The 23,333-nt window shown below is 42.5% G+C and overlaps 1 protein-coding gene across 2 annotated transcripts in view; it reads right to left on the bottom strand.

Annotated features, from left to right (window-relative positions):
* CHUK (component of inhibitor of nuclear factor kappa B kinase complex) overlaps nucleotides 1-23,333 on the bottom strand; it is an 87,873-nt gene that overhangs the window by 9,808 nt on the left and 54,732 nt on the right. For both annotated transcript variants that reach the window (XR_005226303.2, XM_037905624.2), the window contains exons 15-20: nucleotides 18,725-18,834; nucleotides 15,700-15,749; nucleotides 9,061-9,157; nucleotides 8,133-8,280; nucleotides 7,158-7,294; nucleotides 258-357 (exon numbers count right to left, since the gene is read on the bottom strand). Coding sequence is in view for 1 of the 2 variants with exons in the window: in XM_037905624.2 (XP_037761552.1) it covers nucleotides 258-357; nucleotides 7,158-7,294; nucleotides 8,133-8,280; nucleotides 9,061-9,157; nucleotides 15,700-15,749; nucleotides 18,725-18,834 (642 nt within the window). In the remaining variant the exon portion in view is untranslated. The remainder of the gene's footprint in view (nucleotides 1-257; nucleotides 358-7,157; nucleotides 7,295-8,132; nucleotides 8,281-9,060; nucleotides 9,158-15,699; nucleotides 15,750-18,724; nucleotides 18,835-23,333) is intronic.

Genomic DNA, 23,333 nt, shown 5'->3' on the forward strand with positions numbered 1-23,333 from the left:
GCTTGCCACATCCCTGCTTGAATAGCTTGCCTATTTCCAGAGCCAGGAATAGGATTCCTTAGCTGATGCTTTTGTCAGTGCACCTGCTATCCTTTGTGAGCAACTCACCAGGACACTGCACATATACACTTGACAGCAGTAGCCTCACTTGTCACAAAGGACCAGAGATATATTTTAAGATATGCCCAGTAAGCAAAAGCTTCCAAGCCAATGACAGCTTTGAAAATCAAGCCTTTGAATCATAGAAACAGACTTACCATCATGCTGCTGTTCTGCTCCTGTTTTGCCTCTTGAATGATAGTGCTAAAGCGGTCCAGATAGTTCAGATTCTCTTCTATCACACGGGCAAAAACATCCCTATAAAAAAGGCATAAGGGGGCAGATTTAAACTGTGACTGACCCAGTCCTCCAGAAGGAGGACAGGGAGAGGAGGAGATAAGTTTACAGCAGTTTATCTGCAATTCAAAAAGTTACTCTGCAACTGTATTTGGCATGCCACTCTGCTGATGCCGAGGGATTGACAGAGGGCTTCCAGCCACCATCCACAGGGCAAAGATTAAGTTAGGAATGATTCACTGCACAATAATATCCTGCACTTCACTCAGGACAGAGCAGAGTTCCAAAGAGGTGCCATAATACTGGAGACCTCAAAGATGAATAGAAATATCATGAATTACCTGGGATCTAATCTGAAGCAGCCAATTTCTAAAATTCTGAGTAACCAAGTATGACCTTAAGAGCCCCTTGATGGCAAATGGCAAAAGACTCACTGTTCTGTAAATACAATGGTTACCAGGCCTGCCAAACTCACTGCATCTTAATACTGCTGTCATAATATTTATCCAAAAAGCATCTTGTAAAAACTGGTGACCCTCTGGTCATTAATACTGCATGATGTAGAAATGGTTACTTACTGTAATTGTGGTTCTTCAAGATGTGATGCAGATGTGTATTCCAGGTAGACACATTCACCCTGCAGGCCAGAGACTTTTGCCTATCAGTACTCTTAGAGGGGTGGCACTCATGTCTGTAGCCCCTCTCCTGACTATATGAGGCAGCACCACCGCAACCCCTCTCAGTTCTTTGGCACTGAACGCCCAGGGGAAGACACTGATGCAGAGGAATAGAGGGTGAGTTGTGCAATACACGTCTGCATCACATCTCAAAGAGCCACAGTTACTATAAGTAACTGTTTCTTCTTCGAGTAGATGCAGATGAATATATTCCACCAGGTAGGTGATTCACAAGCAACAACGCTCAGTTCCTTTGCACCAAACGTCCAGAGGAAGACTCTGATGCAGAGGGGACAGAGGGTCCATTGTGGAATACACATCTGTCTAGCCTTTTATTTGATCAGGACTGAGCAGTTTCATGCTTGCCTCGCCTGTTCATATCGTATCCGGATTGCATGAAGGGACAAAATTTCTGTGCGGACCATCTCTAGGTGGTAACGTCTTGTACAAAGACATGAGCGCTACCAGTGTAAGAGTACTGCTAGGCAAAAGTCTCCGGCATGTGGGGTGCACACATGCCCCCTAGAATAAATATCTGCATCACATGTCGAAGAACCACAGTCTAACGTATGGAGGTGTTACTCCTCCAGGGAACGATGCAGCTTAGGGAAAAATACAGGCAAATACACAGCCTGTGCAAATGAAACAGAGTCTGCCTTGGATAAGAAGTTTGGGTGTGGTTGGAACATTACCTTGTCCTTGGAGAACTGCACGTAAGGAGGCCCCACCATCAGGGCCTGCAACTCACCCACCCTCCTGACAGGTAATGGCTATCATGAATGCAGTTTTCTGAGACAGAGGTGGCAGTGGACAGGATGCAAGAGAGTCAAATGGAGGCCCCAATAGAGCTGTTAAAACTTCCTATGATCTAATACTGTTCAGAAAGGTACTGAGCAGTACAAGATGCGCATCTCTGTGGGAACAAGGCTGGGACTAGAGAGCTTGCGGGTGTTGCCCTGTATGTAATTCATGAGTGATTGGTCAGAGTGCTCATTATTTAGCTGGGAGTGAATCTGCATGCTGAAGGCTGCGTGAACAGGCAAGAATTGGCTGTTCTGATAGCAACACAGTGTAAAAGGCACCCCAGGCTAGAGAGTTATGGGTACAAAGCTGTTCAACTGTCCAGATTGTACCCTGGGTAATGTTACAGGCCTCGCTGATTTCTCTAACCGATAAAGTTTTCAGACAGTTTTCTCTGGATCTAGCAGCTCTTCGGATAAGGACTTGCAATCCTTAAACGTTTCCTAACATCTCACTCACCCAGGCAGTAGACATAATTGGGAAACATCAAGAAGTGCTGCACAGGTTTGTGGGATTTTTAAAAAATGGTATGAAAATTATGGACTATGGATGGCATTACTGAATGGAGAAAGTTGCATGCTGGGACCATGGCCCCCAGCTCCCAGAGATCTCTGGGCAAGTTGTTTCTATCCGACAACACATTGCAAAAATTTCCCAAAAGGCATTGTGCCAGACAGTGGGATACCTACCTGTGGCGCACAGCACTTTGCATCGACACAAGCACTGCTGGTGACTACACACAGTTCTGACGCAAGCAGACAAGTTTGAATGCGCATGAGTGATATACTAATTTCGGCAGCTGTACACCCATGTAACTTGAATCAATCATAATTCGTAGTGTAGACATAGCCTTGGAGTGAGCATTATTAAGATGCATAACAGCCTCATATGACAAACATTTAAAACAGACACAAGGAGGTCTCCCTACTTGGAAAAAAACAAACCAAATAAAAAAAAATACTATTAAATTAAAACCCATCAACTACTACAATACACCCTAACTACCACTAACTAAACTATTTATAGATAAACTAATGTGTGAGTGGATGAGATGGCACTGTCAGTTGGCATCATCTCACAGCCAAAAGTGGTGAAAGGAATTGAGGGGTCAGTTGGTCACTCCATCCCCTTTTATAACCTCACAGGGGAGGAGCTTGAGGCTATGCAGGAAGCAGCTGCAGCCAACGGACACTGTTGACTAAAGCCTTCTGATCTCCAGTGCATGTGGAGCACATATAGACAAGGACTCGAGGAAGAATGGAACACCACAAGGGAAGAATATGTACAACAAGGAGAAAAATAGTACACACTGATTGGAATAGTAGTCAGGCAGGTGTTACAGTTAGCAAAAGGAGTATACCTAATTCAGCTAGAAAGCTGGGTGAGGTTTGAGGGAAACAACTGAAATGCCTGAACATGAATGCAAGTCGTCAGGACAATAAAACAGTGGAACTGGAACTACTGGTGCAGGAGGCCAAACCAGATATTATAGGGATAAGAGATCATGGTGGAATAGTGCTCATGACTGGAATACAGGCATTGAAGGGTATGTGCTGTTTAGGAAAGATAGCAATAAAGGTAAAGGTGGAGGGATAGAGTTCTATATCAATGATGCAGTAAACTGTTAAATACAATGTGATAGTATATATAAAACTGAATCTGTTTGGGTCAAAATCATTTTGGGGAAGGATTATAAAAGAGGTTCTATTAGGATATGGTTGGGGTATGCCACAGACCTCCAGGGCTGGACTCAGATATGGATACAGATCTCTAATATTATTAGAGAGATAAATACTTTGGGGAATTGTGTCATAATGGAGACTAACTTGCTGGATGGAGATTGAAAAATAAATGTTGCTAATGCTGATATGGCCCAGGTATTCTTGGATGCGATAGATGACAGTTTTCATTTTCAACTTGTCACTGAATTAACAAGAGGTGATGCAATTTTATACTTGGTTTTGATAAGTAGTGAGGACATCATAAAAGAGCTGGTCGTAGGAAATAACCTTGGATTGAGTGATTCAGTTTCAACTAAATGGAAAGATAATCAAAACCAGTCATCAATTATGGTTTTTCATTTCAAAAGGGAAAATTTTGGAAAATTAAGGGAATTAATTAAAGAAATCAACTGGGCTAAAAAGCTCAAAGACTTAGAGTTGGAGGCGGCTTGCAATTTCTTCAGATCAACTATTCAAAAAACTGTCTGAAATTTGCATTCCAAGCAAGGGAAAAAAATCTTGTGGGGAAAGATTCCAGACCCAGCTGGATGAATAACCACCTCAAAAAAGTTATTAATAGTAAGCAGAGAACCTTTTGGGAATGAAAGTGACATCTTGGAGGTTAGGAAATGTAAGAATAAAATGAACTGCTAAAAGTCTATGTGAATTAGCTCTTGTCAAGGAGATTAAAATAAATAAGAATTTTTTTTTGAGAGAAGGTAGGTGAGATAATATCTTTCATTGGACCAACTTCTATTGGTGAGAGAGACATACAAAGAGCTCTTCTTCAGGTAAGCTCAAAAGCTTGTCTCTCACACCAACAGAAGTTGGTCCAATAAAAGATATTACCTCACCCACTTTGTGTCTCTAATATCCCAGGACCAGCATGGCTACAACACCACTACATATGACTTTTTTTAGTTCTAGAAATAAAAAGAGAATAAGGAAAGATGAGGTCAGGCTGCTACGTAGCATAGATGGGAAGGAGATTAAAGATATATGTATAGCCCAAAAACTGAATGAACACTTTGCCAAATGTGGGGTCAGAAAGGAATTTCCCCTCAGGTCAGACTGGCAATAACTTTGGAGATTTTTTGCCTTCCTCTGCAGCATGGAGTGTGGCTCACTTGCCAGGATTATCTCTCACCATTTCCCTACCATGCCTTAGGCACTGGTGCACCTTGAGCCTTCCTATTTCCCTCCCTGTGGCATCTAATTAGTCTAGTCTCCTGTGGACTGTAATACTTTGGTCTAATTTTGGTTGTTGGGTTTAGCGTGCGGGTACTGGTGGCCTGTGACATACAGGAGATCAGACTAGGTGATCTAGTGGTCCCTTCTGGCCTTTAACTCTATGAACTGCCCCTTAATTTATTTTCTTTCATAGTGCTTCAGATAGAGCAGATGTCAGTGCTGGGCAACTTGTATGTCTGCTAGCAAGCATCTTCACTCTAAAGACAAAATGGAGGTGGTGATACCTGGTGCCAATATATTCTTCTCTTACTCCAAATGGGGCAAGCAGACAAGGTTTGCACCACTCAGTGAGTAGCCAACTCCCAAACTCAGAAAAGAACCTGTCCTGCTTCTAGAGTGAATGACATCACATGAATCTTTTTCACACAGATAAACCCAATTTAAGAGATTCCTGATCCAACTTCCAGTGGCCTAAGAGTAACTCTGAGGCGCACATTACTTTTCCTCTGCCAGTGTACAACTTGACTAGATTCACTGAACATAAATTAGTTAAAGTAAAGAAAAAGCTAGTTTTGGTGAGACAGCAGATACACCAGATTCAACCACAGACTCAACAAATAGGACACAGCAGCTACCCATTTTTAAAGATATGATCTCGGCATTGTAGGGTGCCTGCAAAGAAGCACACTGCTCTGAGCTAAGACAAGAACTTTTACAGCAGTTAAGTGTAACCCAGGAAGTCCCTCAATGCGAACTGGCAGAGGGCATACCATACCATAACTCACATCAGGCCTGACATTCATTGCCTCAACACAGTGTTGTCGTAATCTGTAAATACAAGGCATCATGTAAGGTATGCAAACCAGTAAGATTCTGGTCTTTAATATTATCACGTGATGTATGTAACAGGTGGTGTATAAAGAATGATACATGTGTGCTGGAAAAAGGTGTTTTGCAAGGAGTGCATAAATCCAGCCTGTCCTAGACAAAGGAATGTCATCTCACTGGCTTTCCTGCATCTCCAGGGTAAATTGAGCTAAGTAACATCTCAGAGGAAAAGTACATCTGCATATAAAGTTAACAAAGCCATCAAGCTAAATGAGCGAAGGGGAACATCGTGATAGCTAAGCGGTCGAGCCCACACTCCAGGAAGCCTTCGTAGCTCTTGAAATAGACAACAGATTTTGGGAAATACAAGCGGAAGCATAAAGCCATTTTGGCATCCATCACTGGGCAGACAAAAGAGGATAGAGCCCTAGTAATCTGAAAAAGGTGGATCCTTTAGCTAAGTGAATTGAAGTCTCTGGGAACTTGCTGAAGTTAAGTTTTAGTCACTAGAAAGCATGTTTTGTTTTGTTTTACTTGTAACCACATCTGTGTCTTCTATTCTTACTTATCACTTAAATATGTGCTCTTTGTTATAAAACTTGCTCTTGTTTTACTACAAAACCATCTCAGTGCTGTCTACTAAACTAAAGGGTGAAGTCCTCAGCTAAACTAACAGGCTGGTGTGTGTTCTGTCTCTTTGGAGGCAGCACATACAACTTCTGGGTATCCGAGAGAGCAACTGGACACTGTTTTGAGGAGACTCAGAATTGAAAGAGCTGTTGGTGTCACCCTGCAAGGAGTAACCAGGTGGGTGGAAACCAAGGTGAGATCATTGTGCAGTGAACAAGCTGCTGGTATGTGGGCTCTGAGCCAAAGCTGCACAGCACAGAAGCAGGCGGTGCCAGAACCCCTTGCTAGTTTAGGTGGACCCTCATAGCATCACAAGAGCAGCAATCGGGGCCAGCAAGTTTCATAAAAGAACAAGACTTCAGCCTCGTTTCTGATTCTGATATTCAGTATGGTTGTAACATACGAGATGTATTAGGACTCTGTCCTTCCACGTACTCACCAACAATCAACTGAACGGGAGCTCAAGATCACAGGTTAATTGCTGCCCTGAGCCCAGGCAACCTCAGTGACCCCAGCTCCAGATCAGTCAAGAGAAACTGAACAATCAGAGTCCACTTGAACTGAAGAAGATTCAGGCTATTGCAGCTGCAATGGATGCCAAATGCGGCCAGCTTTAATCAGAATTAATGAAAGGCCAGGCAGCCTCTGCCAACAAAAGGACTTGGACAAGAAGAGAGGATGGATTGTGGTTCACAGTGTTTCATAGGCCAGCCTTATTCTATTCTGGTTCTTACACCATGGCCATCACAATGGTATGTCTAAAGTCACAGTTACTCTACCAAAACGTACCAGGCAGCACACAAGCTGTGTGCTTTTCAAGAAGTCCAACGTGCTAATGTATCACAGTTGGAGCCTGTCTACACAACTCAGTGAGGGAGGGCAAGCTTTCAGACCTTTTGCATATAAAATAGATATACTCTTCAGAAAAGAGGCAGATTGGTCTTAGCAATAACCTCCCCTCCTTGGTTCTTACCCATCTCTAGGAGCTGCCATAGAAGAGAGGGGATGGGGTATGTTGCCAGAGGAGTTCGGAGGCAACCATGTAGCAGTTGGAGGGGTGGCTGCACTTTCGATGCTGGAACTCACAAGAGATCGAGCAGAACTCTGAGTCTAGGATAGAAGCAGAATTATTTTCATTGCACATATTCACTGGACACAGATTTTAGTCCTGCTTCATTTGGGTTTATACTGTGTATACAAGCCAAGAGACCTGCGAACAGTGCATTATGAGCATCATTCAAGATAAATGTTCATTAATGCAAAAGCTATGGCAATGAAACATCAAGGCAACGAATTCAAGCCCCAGAGGGCGATGAATTGCCAGTGTTAAAGGTTCTCACATCCACAGTAACTCACCCACATTGCACATACTGTACATTTTAAGCTGAAGTCACCTATGGCACTCGCCCTCCCAAGGCCATGCACTATAGTAACCCTCCTCGCTTGGGAGGGTTGTATATGGTTTCAGAACTGGACAGGCAAGTGGCCGAGAGATGCAAGGCTTGCACTTCCGCAGGACCCGAGGGGGTAGCCTTGGGGAGCAGAGACTCAAACTGATATGACTGGTGCTCCAGCCACACAGTCTGTCTTTGCTTCCCCAGCAACAGCAGCAATGTAGGAAGCAGATGTGCTACTTCACAGCAGGCTTCTTCCTTGTTTTGGCTATTTAGACTAAGTTCTTTAGGGTAGCAACTGTCTGTCTCTTGCTGTGTGTCTGTGCAGCACCCAGCAAAACGTGGCCCTGATTCTGGCTGGGGCCTCTGAGTGTCATTGTAACAAATAATAAACAGCATGCATAAGCCACAGAACAATTCCTGTATACTCAGCACGTAGTGCTTCAAACCTTCCACAACACTTTACCAACCATCAGAAATCTGACAGGTCACACACTGCCTGGCTAAAGAGGTTATTGTTAGCGTTTAGAGACTTCAATCCTAAAGTCACTTACACAAGCTATTTTCAGCAAATGCCAGATCTCCCTCTGCCTTTTTCCCTGCATCTGCATCACAGAGCTGTCAGCCTCCTTGATGTTATTCAGAGCCACTTCAATCTTTGGAAGCAAATCAATAATCTTCTGCTTACAGCCTAACAGCTTGCTGTAACAAAGGAGAAATCACAATCACTTTGCCATTCAGTGGGGCACAGGCTTTGGAAGAATCAATGTGGCTACACTGATTTTACATCTTGCTATTTAAGGAAAAACTGGATAAACATGTACTTGTCCCTCAGCATTTACACTGATAGCTGCAGGCACAGATGCACAACTGAAAGATTCTTTAGGACCATGGTGGCTCCTGGAAGTCTTCGGGTCTAATGATCAAGGTACCCAGCACAAAAAGTTCAATGCAAGAAGGCTTCAGGACTTAGAATTTGCTGTATTTTAGTCTTTCTTCACAAAGAAACCTCTTGCCATGGACCCCTCCACCTCAGCAACAGTCACATATGTACTGTTTCTTGAGAGAAGGTTCCCAGAGGAGATGTGAAATGCTTTTAGGGAAAGCGTTAAGGGGTTGTGTTACAGTATGAGTCAAATGAATGTGAGGAGTATAGAGTGTCTGCATGTCCTTGAAGGGGAAAGCAATTCTTGGTGGGGAGCTGCAGTGCCCCACTGACAACAGATAATTTGAGGGGGATGTATAGCAAGTTCTGAGACAGATCTTCCCCTTTACTAGCTTTGAAGGTTTAGGGACAGTGATGGGAATGTGCCCTTCAGCAATCTGAACGGTCTTTGAATGAAGATTTTGCTCTTGGAATATGAATGCAAGGGCTCTCTCTGCTCCCCAACAGAATAGGTATGTTAAAAGGTCTCCAGCTCAGAATGATGGAAGTTGCATCTTGTCTCTGTTTTCCTCCAGAAAGGAAAGCTCTTCTGGTACCTAAGGTGTCCAAAGAGCTCCTTGAGAACTCGATCCTGGCTCTGCACTGTCTGCACGATAATCTTCACCATGTCAGTGCTGTCACTGTAGGCGTGATCTGGAAGGGATACCAATCGTCTGGTTAGCAGAGTGCTTCTCAGCAAACAGTTCAGACACAAACCCACAGGTCAAAGAAGGATTTTACCCAACAAGCTCTGCCAAAGAAATAGAGACCTACATAAGAATATAAGAGTGGCCATACGGGGTCAGACCAAAGATCCATATAGCCCAGTATCCTGTCTTCCAACAGTGGCCAATACCAGGTGCACCAGAGGGAATTAACAGGTAATCATCAAGTGATTCACCCCCTGTCACCCATTCCCAGCTTCTGAGGCTAGGGACACTATCCCTGCCCTTCCTGTCTAATAGCCATTGATGGACCTATCCTCCATGAACTTATCTAGTTCTTTTTTGAACCCCGTTATAGTCTTGGCCTTCACAACATCCTCTGGCAAGGACTTCCACAGCTTGACTGTGCGTTGTGTGAAAAAATACTTCCTTTTCTTTGTTTGAAACCTGCTGCCTATTAATTTCATTTGGTGACCCTTAGTTCTTGTGTTATGAGAAGGAGTAAATAACCCTTCCTTATTTACTTTCTCCACACCAGTCATGATTTTATAGACTTCAATCGTATCCCTCCTTAGTAGTCTCTTTTCCAAACTGAGAAGTCCCAGCCTTATTAATCTCTCCTCATATGGAAGCCGTTCCATACCCCTAATCTTTTTTGTTGTCCTTTTGTGAACCTTTTCCAATTCCAATATATCTTTTTTGAGATGGGGTGACCACATCTTCACACAGTATTCAAGATGTGGGCGTACTGTGGATTTATATAGAGGCAATATGATATTTTCTGTCTTACGATCTATCCCTTTCTTAACGATTCCCAACATAGTTTGCTTTTTTGACTGCTGCTGCACATTGAGTGGATGTTTTCAGAGAACTATCCACAATGACTCCAAGATGTCTTTGTTGAGTGGCAACAGCTAATTTAGACACCATCATTGTATACGTATAGTTGGGATTATGTTTTCCAACGGGCATTACTTTGCATTTATAAACACTAAATTTCATCTGCTATTTTGTTGCCCAGCCACCCAGTTCTGAGAGATCCTTTTATAGCTCTTCACAGTCTGCTTGGGATTCAATGATCTTAAGTAGTTTTATATCTGCACATTTTGCCACCTCACTGTTTATCCTTTTTTCCAGATCATTTATGACCCGATTAAAAAAGAAGGGGGTTAAGTCTACTAAATCAAAAAGTCTTCTCCGGTGCACGCAGTTATACTACACATCAATCATCTGAACCAGTCAGAGCACAGGGGAGCTGACACTAATCACCCACCTCTCCACACTCGCTATACAATTCCAGGCACTCTGCCCAAGCACTACTTTCCATAATGACTACAGCTATTTACCCATCACATAGCTATGCAAAAATCCCTCCTCTGACTGCCCTTAGAATACCCTCGCCACAATATTCAGGGCCGTCTCAATTTCTGCCACCCTCCCCACCATCACGCCAGCCAGTATAATTTAAAAAGTGGGGAAGGAGGAGCAGAGGGAAAGATTAAGAATGTTAGATGCAATGGCAAGGAAGGGAAAATGCCAGAAAGCGACCATGTTTATTGTGGGCATGAGGATGAGGAATTGCAAGGACATTGGGCATAGAAGAAAAGTCACAAGAGTGCATGAATCAAAAGGTAAAAGGAGCATTTCTGAGTTTGGGCAAAAATCACATTGGGGAAGAAAGCTACTAGAGCCTCCCCTGGGATAGTGCTTGGGGTGTGCTATAGACCGCCGGGATCCGATCTGGATATGGATAGAGACCTTTTTAAACAAATATTTTGCCTCAGTCTTTAATGAGGCTAATGAGGACCTTAGGGATAACGGTAGGATGACAAATGGGAATGAGGATATGGAGGTAGATATTACCACATCCAAAGCAGAAGGCAAATTTGAACATCTTAATGAGACTAAATCGGGGAGCCCAGATAATCTTCATCCAAGAATATTAAAGGAACTGGCAAGCCCATTAGCAAAAATATTTAATGAATCTGTAAACTCGGGGGTTGTATGGTATGACTGGAGAACTGCTAACATAGTTCCTATTTTTAAGAAAGGAAAAAAAGTGATCCGGGTAACTACAGGCCTGTTAGTTTGACATCTGTAGTATGCAAGGTCTTGGAAAAAATTTTGAAGGTGAAAGGTCATATATTTAGGGATTAATAACAAGAATTTTTGTTATAAATTGGGGACGCATCACTTGGAAGTAACAGAGGAGGACCTCAGAGTATTGGTTGATCATAGGATGACTATGAGCCGCCAATGTGATACGGCCGTGAAAAAGGCTAATGCGGTCTTGGGATGCATCAGGCGAGGTATTTCCAGTAGAGATAAGGAGGTGTTGGTACCGTTATACAAGGCACTGGTGAAACCTCATCTGGAATATTGTGTGCAGTTCTGGTCACCCACGTTTAAGAAAGATGAATTCAAACTGAAACAGGTACAGAGAAGGGCTACTAGGATGATCCGAGGAAAGGAAAACCCATCTTATGAAAGGAGACTCAAAGAGCTTGGCTTGTTTAGCCTAACCAAAAGAAGGCTGAGGGGAGATATGATTGCTCTCTATAAATATATCAGAGGGATAAATACCAGGGAGGGAGAGGAATTATTTAAGGTCAGTACCAATGCAAACACAAGAACAAATGGATATAAACTGGCCAACAGGAAGTTTAGACTTGAAATTAAATGAAGGTTTCTAACCATCAGAGGAGTGAAGTTCTGGAACAGCCTTCAAAGGAAAGCAGTGGGGGCAAAAGACATATCTGGCTTTAAGACTAAGCTTGATAAGTTTATGGAGGGGATGGGATAGCCTAATTTTGGCAATTGATCTTCAACTATTGGCGGTAGATATGCCCAATGGCCTGTGATGGGATGTTAGATGGGGTGGGATCTGAGTTACTACAGAGAATTCTTTCCTGGGTGTCTGGCTGGTGAGTCTTGCCCACATGCTCAGGGTTTAGCTGATCGCCATATTTGGGGTCGGGAAGGAATTTTCCTCCAGGGCAGAGAGGCAGAGGCCCTGGGGGCTTTTCACCTTCCTCTGCAGTGTGGGGCATGGGTCACTTACTGGAGGACATAGGTTAGAGGTTTGTTACAGGAGTGGGTGGGTGAGATTCTGTGGCTTGTGTTGTGCAGGAGGTCAGACTAGATGATCATAATGGTCCCTTCTGACCTTAAAGTCTATGATTCTATGATTTCAGTGTAGCACTAACTTGAGACTCATCAACGCAGTAAAAATGGAAACCTGGGACTAACTTGACTTGGACTTCAGTTTTCAGAGTTTGTTTAGCCCAGGATACAATTATTAAGTAAGCAGGAAACACCTGATAAACGTTTGAAAACCCCCAAAATAATAACTGTAACAAACTAATAAATGAAGAGAATGTCACATGTGAGTATGTAAATGTGCACAAGTTGGGACATTCAGAGACAAGGGTGCTACAATCTCCACAGCACTCTCACTCCAGGCCTCCACCAAAGCACTCCCTAAAAGTCCATCTAATTTTTGAGCTAGAGGTGTAACTTCCAACTCAAAGAGGCATAACCGTGCTAGTTCTCATTTAGCTAGAGAGCTAAAAATAGAAGTATACCTGTAAGCGGTGGTGGGGCAGCTAGCCATCTGAGTATGTGCCTGTCTAAGCACATAGGTATATACACAGGTGCCTGGCCCCTCCCATCACTTGTGGTGCCACGGATAGACTTATTTTTTGCATGCTAGCTTGATCAGCTACACTTGACTAGGTCATGGGAGTGAAATCAGACACAGGACTGGCTACCACAGATAGATTAATGGATTTAAGGCCTATGAGCTATTTTTCCAGACCTTTGAGAAAAAGCCAAAAAATCATTTAACCAGAGCAATGCTAAGAAGGACTTGACTGTTTATCCATCTGTTCCACCTCCTTCTACTAGGAGTGTGAGCTTCTCAGGGAGCAAAAGCTGCCTTTGTTTTTTCTATATGTCCAGTGACCAGCACAATGGGGCCCTCATTCCTGACGGGGAACTCTAGGTACTACTGCAGTAGGACCACCTCCGCCATATAGGAAATGGTTACAAAGGCTGAACTCTTGGTGAGGTTTTAGGACAGCAGTGTCCGTCATAGTGATCTTGCTTAACAATTCCATACGCATGGGTTAAAAAGGCCACTGGGAAGCTCTGGGAGGACGGCTGATCAGTTTCCATGAACTGAAGCATAACATTTAGGGTAACTGGAGGGACAGGGTGTGGCACAACTGCGTTTTGGTCGTTTTGTTTGTTCCATGTCTGACTTTTGCTTTCTGCATCAACTCCTGGTTCTATAAAGCCTTGAGCCCTGTCAACCTCAGGCCATGATGTTTCTCAGGGTTACCTAACCAGACCAAGGTGTGGCTTTTGCCTGCTCCCCTGACATTGTCCTCTTGGCACAGGAAGAGGGAGAAACACCATCCACCAGCTCCAGCCCAACCTTCTAACCAGGGCCAGGACTCCCCTACCTAGTGGAAGAGGTGTGACTCCAGCTTGAGGCTCACAGTAACTACCACCCCCATCACCAGTTCAGAAAAAAAGTGTTCTTCCTCTCTGTGTCTTTAACGCTCAGGGCCATTCCTCGTAGATAGTTATCAAAGCCATGTTAAGTAGACTAGAATATCCTTTTTGCCTGTATGGTTAGAGAATCAAAGAGTAAGTGCTAAATGTATCTGTTTGCCTGCATCCCAGAAGAAACCTAACAATGTGATCTGATTAGCTTGTAGTTGCTAAATCCTGTTCCTATCTTATAATGCTTCATTACTATATTCTATTGACTCAGAGATCAAAGGGGGATATTATCATTTAGATGGGACTGGTGGTGTAATAATACTATTGTCCTCATCTCTTCTCAAAGCTTGTAATTCCAAATAGTAACTACCTGTGAACTGTCTTGAGAGTTTGAATGGCTGTTGCTAGAAGTATTGTCTGTGAAAGGACCCACTGAATAGAGATCACAAACTGTCAGCTCACTTTCATCAAAGCCCACATGGTAGAGTTACCTGTCAGTGCCCTACCTACTTCAACTATAAAGGAAGCTTTGGGCCTGATCCTTTTCATCTCAGGTCTGCTTAAACTTTAACAGGGAAGGTCTAAGCCATAAGACTGAGGTTTCCGGGTTTACCCTGAATTTCTCATGGAAGAACGTGAACAGACTCTATAACTGGACTGCCTATTGGACTGTAACCTTTTTATATGGATTCCAGAAAGACTTTTACAAATCAGCAGCCTTACCATCTCAGCTACGAAGCTGACCTAAGAACTTTACACACATTTGTATGTATATTGATCTCTTAGAAATACATATTTCTTTTTATATATATTATACATATTTTATATATATTAATAAATCTTAGACTTAGTTAATAAGGATTGGTTGTAAGCATGCATTTGGGTAAGATCTAAAATATTAGTTGACCTGGTGGGCAATGTATCTGATCTTTTGGGAGTGGTAGAATTTTAAATATGGTTAGGGACCTATCAAATTCACAGCCATGAAAAACGGTATTGTCACCTTTACTTCTGCGCTGCCTTCCCAGCTGAATGGCTGGAGAGCAGCAGCTGCCGTCCAGCTGCCTAACTCTGAAGAGGTACTGTCACAGCAGCAGCACAAAAGTAAGGGTGGCAATACTTCAGAAGCTATTTTGTTACTGGCTTGGTGAATCTAATTTTAGAATAAACCACCAGTTTGGCAGATTGTTTCACTCAGGGCAGACCGTAAGTAATAGGGTAGACATTCTCAGTGTGGCCCATCAAGGCACTACGATCACATTAGAGCATCTGTTCTTCCTCTCTCCCCTCTCATCTGGGTGTCTGCTTGGGTTTGGCCAGTGACAGTGACCTGACAAACTGAAAGCGCTGTAAGTAGCATAGAAGGTTCGATGGTACCATCCCACACTAAAATAAGATCTAAGCAACAAGGCTGGGTTGGTGATCTGCATGATTTTCTAAAAACCTTAGTAACTGACTAAGAAGGGTTAACAGCATGCACAGCCCTGGAGCAATTAAGCCTTAGACAACAAGACCAGAACCCTATCACCTTTTACCTTATAGCTGATGCTATGTAACACCGGACTGATATATACATCATGACACCTACCTCCTCTACCCCAGACCCACCTGGTCAGGTCCAGGCCAAAGTTAAGGGGTGTGGCAGTTCTGACACTATATAAAAGAACGTGTAATGAAAAGGATCACTAAACAAGTTACATTTTATGGGCCATGTAATTTTTTGGTAGTGGAATTGATATATGATGTTATTTACACAACTCACAAACGTTGCCGACATTTCCTCCACTTACCACCTATGTCTTTGGACAGGCACACCATCAAACCACTCCCCTCAGCTCCCACCAAGACTTTGCGGTCTTCCCCACCCCATCACTCTAAGTGTATCTCCACCCCTCCTTGCCCAGCATTCCCTCTGTCCTGCTGCAAATGGTAATGTAAAAAGTCTGATCTTTACTGTTGAAAGCAAAGATTACTTGCAAGGTTTGAGTTTTATGTAGGTCATAGAATAAGCCTGTTCCGTACCTGGAGGTCTTGGTTTTAATTGCTTGTATAGTTCTATGGCTTTTTGTTCACTGCAAAAAGAAGAAATCACTTCATACATGTATTCACACACACAGAGGAACTGATCATTTCATATTCAGGTCTTTATTAAGATAGAGCCAATTTTTAAATCTTACTAATAAATATCCTGCCCCTCCAACATTAGGAATCCATGTCAATTCATTCCATGATAGAAGTCCACATTTCCTAAAAAGATGTCCCCTTTTCTTCACAATTCTGTATTTACCTTGCTGATATTCAGTCTAAATGGCATTAATTCTATGCTTTCTTCAATTACTTTGAACATATTTATTATTTCCATAAAATCTACCAGGATTTTGTTCCCATATAACATTTAAACATTGAAAGTTTGATTTTAGTAACTTTGTTTGCTTTTCTTCTGTATAACTGCCTGACAAATTCCCCATTTGCACTCATGTTTCCTTGATTGCTCTCAGTTCCATTGTGGACATTTGGGAAGAGTACGAGGAAGAGATCACCAAAAAGGTACATTTCTTTCTCCCTTTAAAGTAAGTTTTGATACTCTGCCTACCTTAAATAACTCAAAAGCAGCTACATGTGGAAGCTTCCAATGCCATTGCAAATCCTCCCTTTCTTATTTCAAAAAGTTCAGCATAATCTTTCACAGCAGATTAGTTTCTCCCATCACGCAGACCATTCATAAACCTGGAATCTCCCATTCCCTGGCCAGCCCACCCACCCACCTTTACTCACCCCCAGAGGAGTTTCAAGGGAATCACATATTCCAGTCAAATGTCCTGTGTTTTGTCCCAGTAATAATATATGTATAGAGCACCCTCCTCCACAAAAATGCTGGGGTTGCTGAACAGCCACAACAGCATTTTCTTGTTAACTATCAGAAAATACCCCAACCTCAACAAAATTACCATCAGGGTGGGTAAACAAAAACAGTAAGAAAAAAAAACAGAACAGCAGCAACAGCAGGAGTAATTTAAAAACACCTCCGAAAAAACCAAGTTTTTGGCGTTTTTTGAGTGGGGAGATGAAGTAGCCAGATTTCAGGAAGGAGGGAGTTCCACACTGCAGGGACGGCCACAGCCAAGGCTCGACCGCAGGCCTGCTTCAGGCATGATGGTAGAACCCCTAAGCACCAGGTGGTGTGGGAGAGTAAAATTCCATTAGATAGAGACTCAAGAAGGGAGTCTTAAATATAACCAGAGCCAGTCCCATTCAGAGCTTTATAAACCAGTAAGGATAACTGACTGAATCTGCCACTTAATAGGCAACTAATGTAAAGAACACAATGCAGACTGAATATGCTCAACAGCTCAAACTCGCAAGCTGTCGTGCGGTTTAATCTGAACGAGCTGCAAGCGGTGCATCAGTCTTGCTGATAGCCCCACAAGAGGGAATTACAACAGCTGATGTCTCAAGATCACAAGGGCTTACACAGCCATTGCCAGTTCGTCATGAGTTAAATAAGTACTGGAAATAGCTAAGAGATGGCCTTCTTCTTGGCACCCACAAACTAGACAGCAGACCACCTGTAATGTAGGGGGAGGAGAGCTTATTAGCATTCAACTCCCTCAATTAAGTTTTAGATGCTGTGCAAACAAGTGTGAAGATCCAGCAGTTTCTCTTGTGCCCTAATCCCAGCCCGGTGCTTGTTGGTATGCACTGGTGCTTGAAAAATCAGTACACAGAGGAGAGAAAATCTGAGACAAGGATGGAGAGAAAATCCCCACCCCGTCATACCCCAGTCTGCTTCTCACCCCTGCCAGCCCCCAATTGCCAAGAGGCCAGGCACCCAGCCTGTTCTTCACCCCCCGCAACAGTGACTTGCCCAAAGTCATACAGGGAACCTGACACAGCTGGGGAAAAAACGAGATCTCCTGTGCCTCTGTCCAGTGCCTTAGCCACAAGATCATCCTTTCTTCTCATTTCCTGGCTCTAAACATTCACTTACTCAGGAAGGGAAGGGACATTTCTTCCTGCTCTCGGCCTGTCTGTGGTTTACGTGATAATTGGTTACACACTCAGCAGCACATTTTTTCCCTTATCCATTTCAAGTAGGCTTCCTCCACCCACTCTAAACCCCAATCCCGAACCAGCAATTTCACGATACAAATTACTCATCAACACATCAGACAGTAGTCTGCAGTCTTGATCAGACCTGTGGCACTGCTGGAGACTGCACACCAAGCCAGCTGGATTCACTACCATTATCAGAGAGTAACCAGCACCCCTCCTCCTGCCCCTGTTGGCTGCTTTCACTCCAAAGTAAATATACTGAAATGTGTGCACTTACTCTGAATTGACAGCAGCGTAACTCAGAGCAGATATGGCCCCAGAATGCCCAGGATGGACAGTGTGTAGGGAATCATTCAGGGATGTACAGTGAATAAAGCAGAGATCGGGAAGACACCTACCTCAGTTAGTACACATTCACTGAGCACTGTATAGAACAGAGTTTCTTTGGAAATAACAGATCCAGTAACTACAGGCTATATGGTTATACGTATGCACAAAGGGACAAAGTTAAGACTGCATGTGCAAACTTTACTTTGGCACTTCCTAACTTGAGTGCTTCACTTTGCAACCCTTATGTTCTTTTAAAGTAGGATTTAAATGGAATATACTAACGATTTTCAAGTTCAAGGTTGTTTTTTTTTTTTTAAACAAATGTTATTATTGCTCCAAAACCACATCTGAAACACTTGATGTTTGAGAAAATATTGTCATTTTCATACAATAATGGCTCAATGAAGTTTACCTCCCTCTTTGGGCTAAAAACAAAGCAAGAAAAACCTTAGCTCTCTCAAGCATGCAGTTTTCAAATAGCCTGGGTATATAATTCTAGAGTACTGAAATGTAAACACACCCACTCTTCCCCCTCCCACCCCCCACACACTTACTTTAACCTCTTCAAAATGGAGAATAAAACCAAAAAAGAACAAAAAAATATAAAACCTGTTACAATGTAAAATGATTTCAACAAGTATGAGAGAATAGCCCTTTTCCTTACAGACTCTCCATGACATCTCCCTGGCGCCTTGCATATGGACTCCTCTGCAGTTCCACAATCTCTGTGTGCAGAGCCATAATCTGTTCATCTAGGTATCCGATATCTCCAGCCTAATGAGAAAAAATAACTCGCCATAGATCTCAAGTTTTGACTGGAAAGTGACAGTCCACGTATTAAACAATTTCAGGAGCAGAAATACATAAAAATCAACAAAGATTCCCCAAATTACTTTGTTCAATAGACAAGTGAATCTGAGTGGAACAAACAATTTACTGAAAGTGAGAGTCTTGCTGTCATTGAGGGACAATAATCATTCACTAGATCAGCTGCTGCTATAGTTCTACGGAAATCAGACCAATTTCCACACAATGTACAATACCCTCAACAACCTTGGATAGACAGAGACAATACCAACAAACTGAAAACATATCTTCTTCTAACAAAGGATTCCTCTAGAGTCAGCATTGTTGCGTTAACCACATCCACAAGACCACAGAATCAGCAGATAGTCTCAATTTTGGTGCCAAAACTGCTCCCATATATAAGCTGTGGAACTGTATTACAGTCCAAGCTGAGATGCTTCCAGAACTTGCAAAACTTAAAAAGCTATAAATAGATAAACTATGTACCTGAATAGGAAAATGCCACTGTAGTGATTCCCTCTGTTAAGAGGAGACAAACTTGCGGTAAGTCCATATGCTCTGTTCTCACACGTAGAAGGAATCTACTAGTCTGGACTCATGTTGACAAGTGAACATATTGTTACTCCAAGTGTGGGGTATGGAAGAGACCAGGATGAGATGAGGAGACACATGTAGGGAGAATGGCAGATTGAATGACTCTGACCAAAGACAGCATTGGAAGAAGGTGTTGTATCTCCTTGCGTCTGATCAACATACACTTTGATTGCCAGAGATCTGCAATTCTTCTCATAAGAGATTCCATTTCTTCTACCCAGGTGATGGAATCAAATGAGTTGACCTTGCTCTGAGACTTGTAGATGTTCAGATTTTTTCCCTAAATTCTTTTAAAATAGTTAAACTGAGTCATCAGGAGATGGTAGATTTTGAATTTTTTAGATCTTTGATTTTGCCAGCAAGGATATGAATTAGGTATCTGAATTCCAGATGGACTGTGTCCTAATCAAATGGAATTGGATTGTTCTGCTGACATCCAGGTGACTGCATCTGTTTCCTTGGAAATGCATGAAAGTTAAGCCGTAAGAAAGAAAAGTTGTCTCCTCACAGAGATGATACAGAGCAACTATACTAGTTCAAGAAACCTGGTAGTAGTTTCGAAAAGTACTCTGGGTTGAAAAAACCTTGAGGATAAAATAAAAATGTCACTTATCCTTCTAAGAGAAACAACTGGAGTTTGACAAGACAACCTTAACTTCTTAATTCTTAAGAAAAAGAATCCAGGTGGAAGCAGCACTTGGATCAAAACACTGCTCCATCTTCAGGATGCTCAAGACAGGAACATGCAATAGAGTGCTGAGACTAAGTCTTATTAGTCAAGCCACCCAATATGACCCAAAGACAAGTTCTGTTAGATGCTGACGTGGCATTAAAGCTATCCTGAGAGTGCACTGATTAGAAGACTTCCAGTACAAGCTATAGACAGAGAAGAGAACGTCTACCAATTACTCTGGGAGATGGACCTCGAGGTCCAAGTCATCAAACTAAATCTGCCGGGACCCAGACACTGGACATTACAATGGCATACCTAGGCTGGTGGGGGAAAAACACCAAGGAAACATATGGACATCCTCCTTGATTCAGGAGAACCAGAGGAAACACTAGATATAGCATTTTCTAATCATCCTGGACACTTGAACAAAGAATGGTCAACAGGGGAAGCTGCAGTAAAGACCATAATTCAGCTAGTGTGCTGGCAGTAGCACCAAGGACACATTTCCTGTGTCATGCAAGCACAACGATCAAGAGGGAACCCCCCGCATCTTATGGACATCCAGAAAAATCAGAGGTAGGACCCTAAACTCCCCTATCCAGAAGAACAGGATTATGGATGTCAGATCCTGAAGCCTTTAAACTGAGCCTTTCCTAACTGGCCCCTGCTAGAAAAAAAGGTCGAGCAATTTGTGGAAAGGGACGGGACTCTATATAACACCCCACTTCCACAGGACACACTTTATTTAAATAAATAAAATGCAGAGTGTTAGGCAACACTAATATAGGAATCACCTCCACCATCTGAATGCACTGTGTAAAAGCTGCTTCAATATATTTATCTGACTGGCCCACAACTACTTCCAGAACACATGAAGTGATGCTTTATTGTTTTGGAGAAAAACACAGTACAATTCCAAGGCAAAATCAACATTGTGGTGGAATAAAAGTTTCACAGATGTTAAGGCTAGAAGGGACCATTATGATCACCCAGTCTGAGCTCCTGCACAACACAGACCTGAAAACAGACCAATGATTCCTGCATTAAACCCACATCTGGTAGTTGAGCTGGAGCTTATCTTTTAAAAAGAGCCATCCAATCTTTAAATTCAAAGTGGAGGGACTGGATAATCTCCATCCCAGAATACTGGACCAACCGGCACACATTACAAATTCGGCAGCAAGGATTTTTAATAAATCTAGTAAATGGATAGTAGTACCATATAGACTGGAGACTATCAAAAGCAGTTTAAGGGAAAAAAGGCTCCAAGCAACTACAGACCTGTTAGTCTGATCTCAATAGCATGCAAGACTTTGGAAAAAACTTTAATTAATCTTTCCTTTAAAGACATGGAGGTAAATGGAAAATAGGACAAAATGCAACATGGGTTTATAAAAGGCAGATCACACCACTAACCGCTTTCTTAGGTAAGATAAATGATAGTCTAGACCAGGAAAATACAATCAATCAAATCTACCTGGATTTCAAGTTCCGCATTGGAAATTATTAGATGAATTCGAGAATATAAACTGGCTAAAAGGGAAAGGACAATGGGTTGTGCCTGGAAGAAGGTTATTAGTGGAGCCTCCCAACTATCAGTCTTGGGACAGTTCTTATTTAATATTTTAATTAGTGATCTGGGGACAAAAAGTAGCAATGTACTAATGAAATTCACTGACAACGCAAAATTTGGAGGCATCAACACAGAGAAGAAAAATATTATCCAGTAAGAACTGAATAACCTAGAGGATTAGAGGAATAGAAATGGGATGACATGTAATAGTACAGCGTGCAAGGTCATGTACTTAGGGGCTACAAACAAGAATTTCTGCTATAAACTGGGAGCTCATAGTTGGAAATGACAGAGGAGGAGAAAGGCCTGGGTGTATTGATCACAGGATGACTATAAGCCACAAATGTACCAAGGCCATGAAAAGGATAAAGGCGATCCTCGGATGTATAAGGTGATGTATTTCCAGCAGAGATAGGGAAGTATTAATACCATTATACAAGGAATCCGTAATACTGTATACAATTCTGGTCACCCATGTTCAAGAAAGATTAATTAAAACTGCAAGAGGTGCAGAGTAAGGCTGCAAGGATGATCAGGGGAATGGAGAGGCTCTCTGATGAGAAGAGACAAAGAGCTTGGCTTTCTTAGCCTAGCAAAATGAAGGCTGGGAAGGGATCTGATTGCACTCTATAAACACATGAGGGAAGTAAACACCAGGGAGGGAGAAGAGCTATTTAAGCTAAAGGACAATGTTAGCACAAGAGCAAGGGCAATAAACTGTCCATAAGTAAATTTAGGTTCGGCTGGTGAAATGTTCTAGGCTGACCTGAATGGACTGTGCTTTAACCTTTATTTCTCTTTGCTAATCTAAGGACTTCCAGCGCTGTGTTCCAATTGACTAATAAATCCTACATTGTTGTATGCCGTGTATTTGTAGCCATGTTGGTCCCAGGATATTAAAGAGAGAAGGTAGGTAAGGTAATATCTTTTACTGGACTGGGAAAAAAAATATTACCTCACTCGTGTCTCTAATAAATCCTACTTTGTTTTGAAAACACTGTTTAGGATGTCATTGGAAATACTGGCTAGGGTGCATTAGTCCCTGAAGAGTATACAAGTCTCTACCAGGAGTCTTTCTCAGTTGGACTTGCTGAGCAGAATTCATGCTGTGAAGCAGGAATGCTGGAGCCTCCAATCAAGGATGCATGGAGTCTGCATTGTCTTTCTTGAAGGAAGAATGAGACCCCTTAAGGGTCTGGCATACTAAGGGGATTCCTCCAAGAGACTGTTCAAAAGCTAAGGATGTAGCACCAAACCTGTGGATCTGTGACACTTACCAAGGTTTGTGGTGGATTTGCCATCTCCAGAAATTTTAAAATCAAGATTAGATGTTTTTCTAAAAGGGATCGTCTAGTTCAAGCAGGAGTTAATTCAGGGAAGTCCTGTGGCCTGTGTTACACAGGAGATCAGACTAGATGATCACAGTGGTCCCTTCTGGCCTTGGAAGCTATGAACAGTATCATAAGAGATGCTTCCATAATGAAAAGTGAGCCTTATAAAGAGAACATCAAAGTGGAGGGTTTAGGTATTTCAATTACTCTGATGTCAAGACAAGTTTAAAATGAAGTGGTAAGATGTTAAGTGACTGGTTCCCTGTCAATCTTGTGGAAGTGGGAATGACTACAA

Source organism: Chelonia mydas, chromosome 7, assembly GCF_015237465.2.
Source record: "Chelonia mydas isolate rCheMyd1 chromosome 7, rCheMyd1.pri.v2, whole genome shotgun sequence".
In the NCBI taxonomy this organism is placed as follows: Eukaryota; Metazoa; Chordata; order Testudines; family Cheloniidae; genus Chelonia; species Chelonia mydas.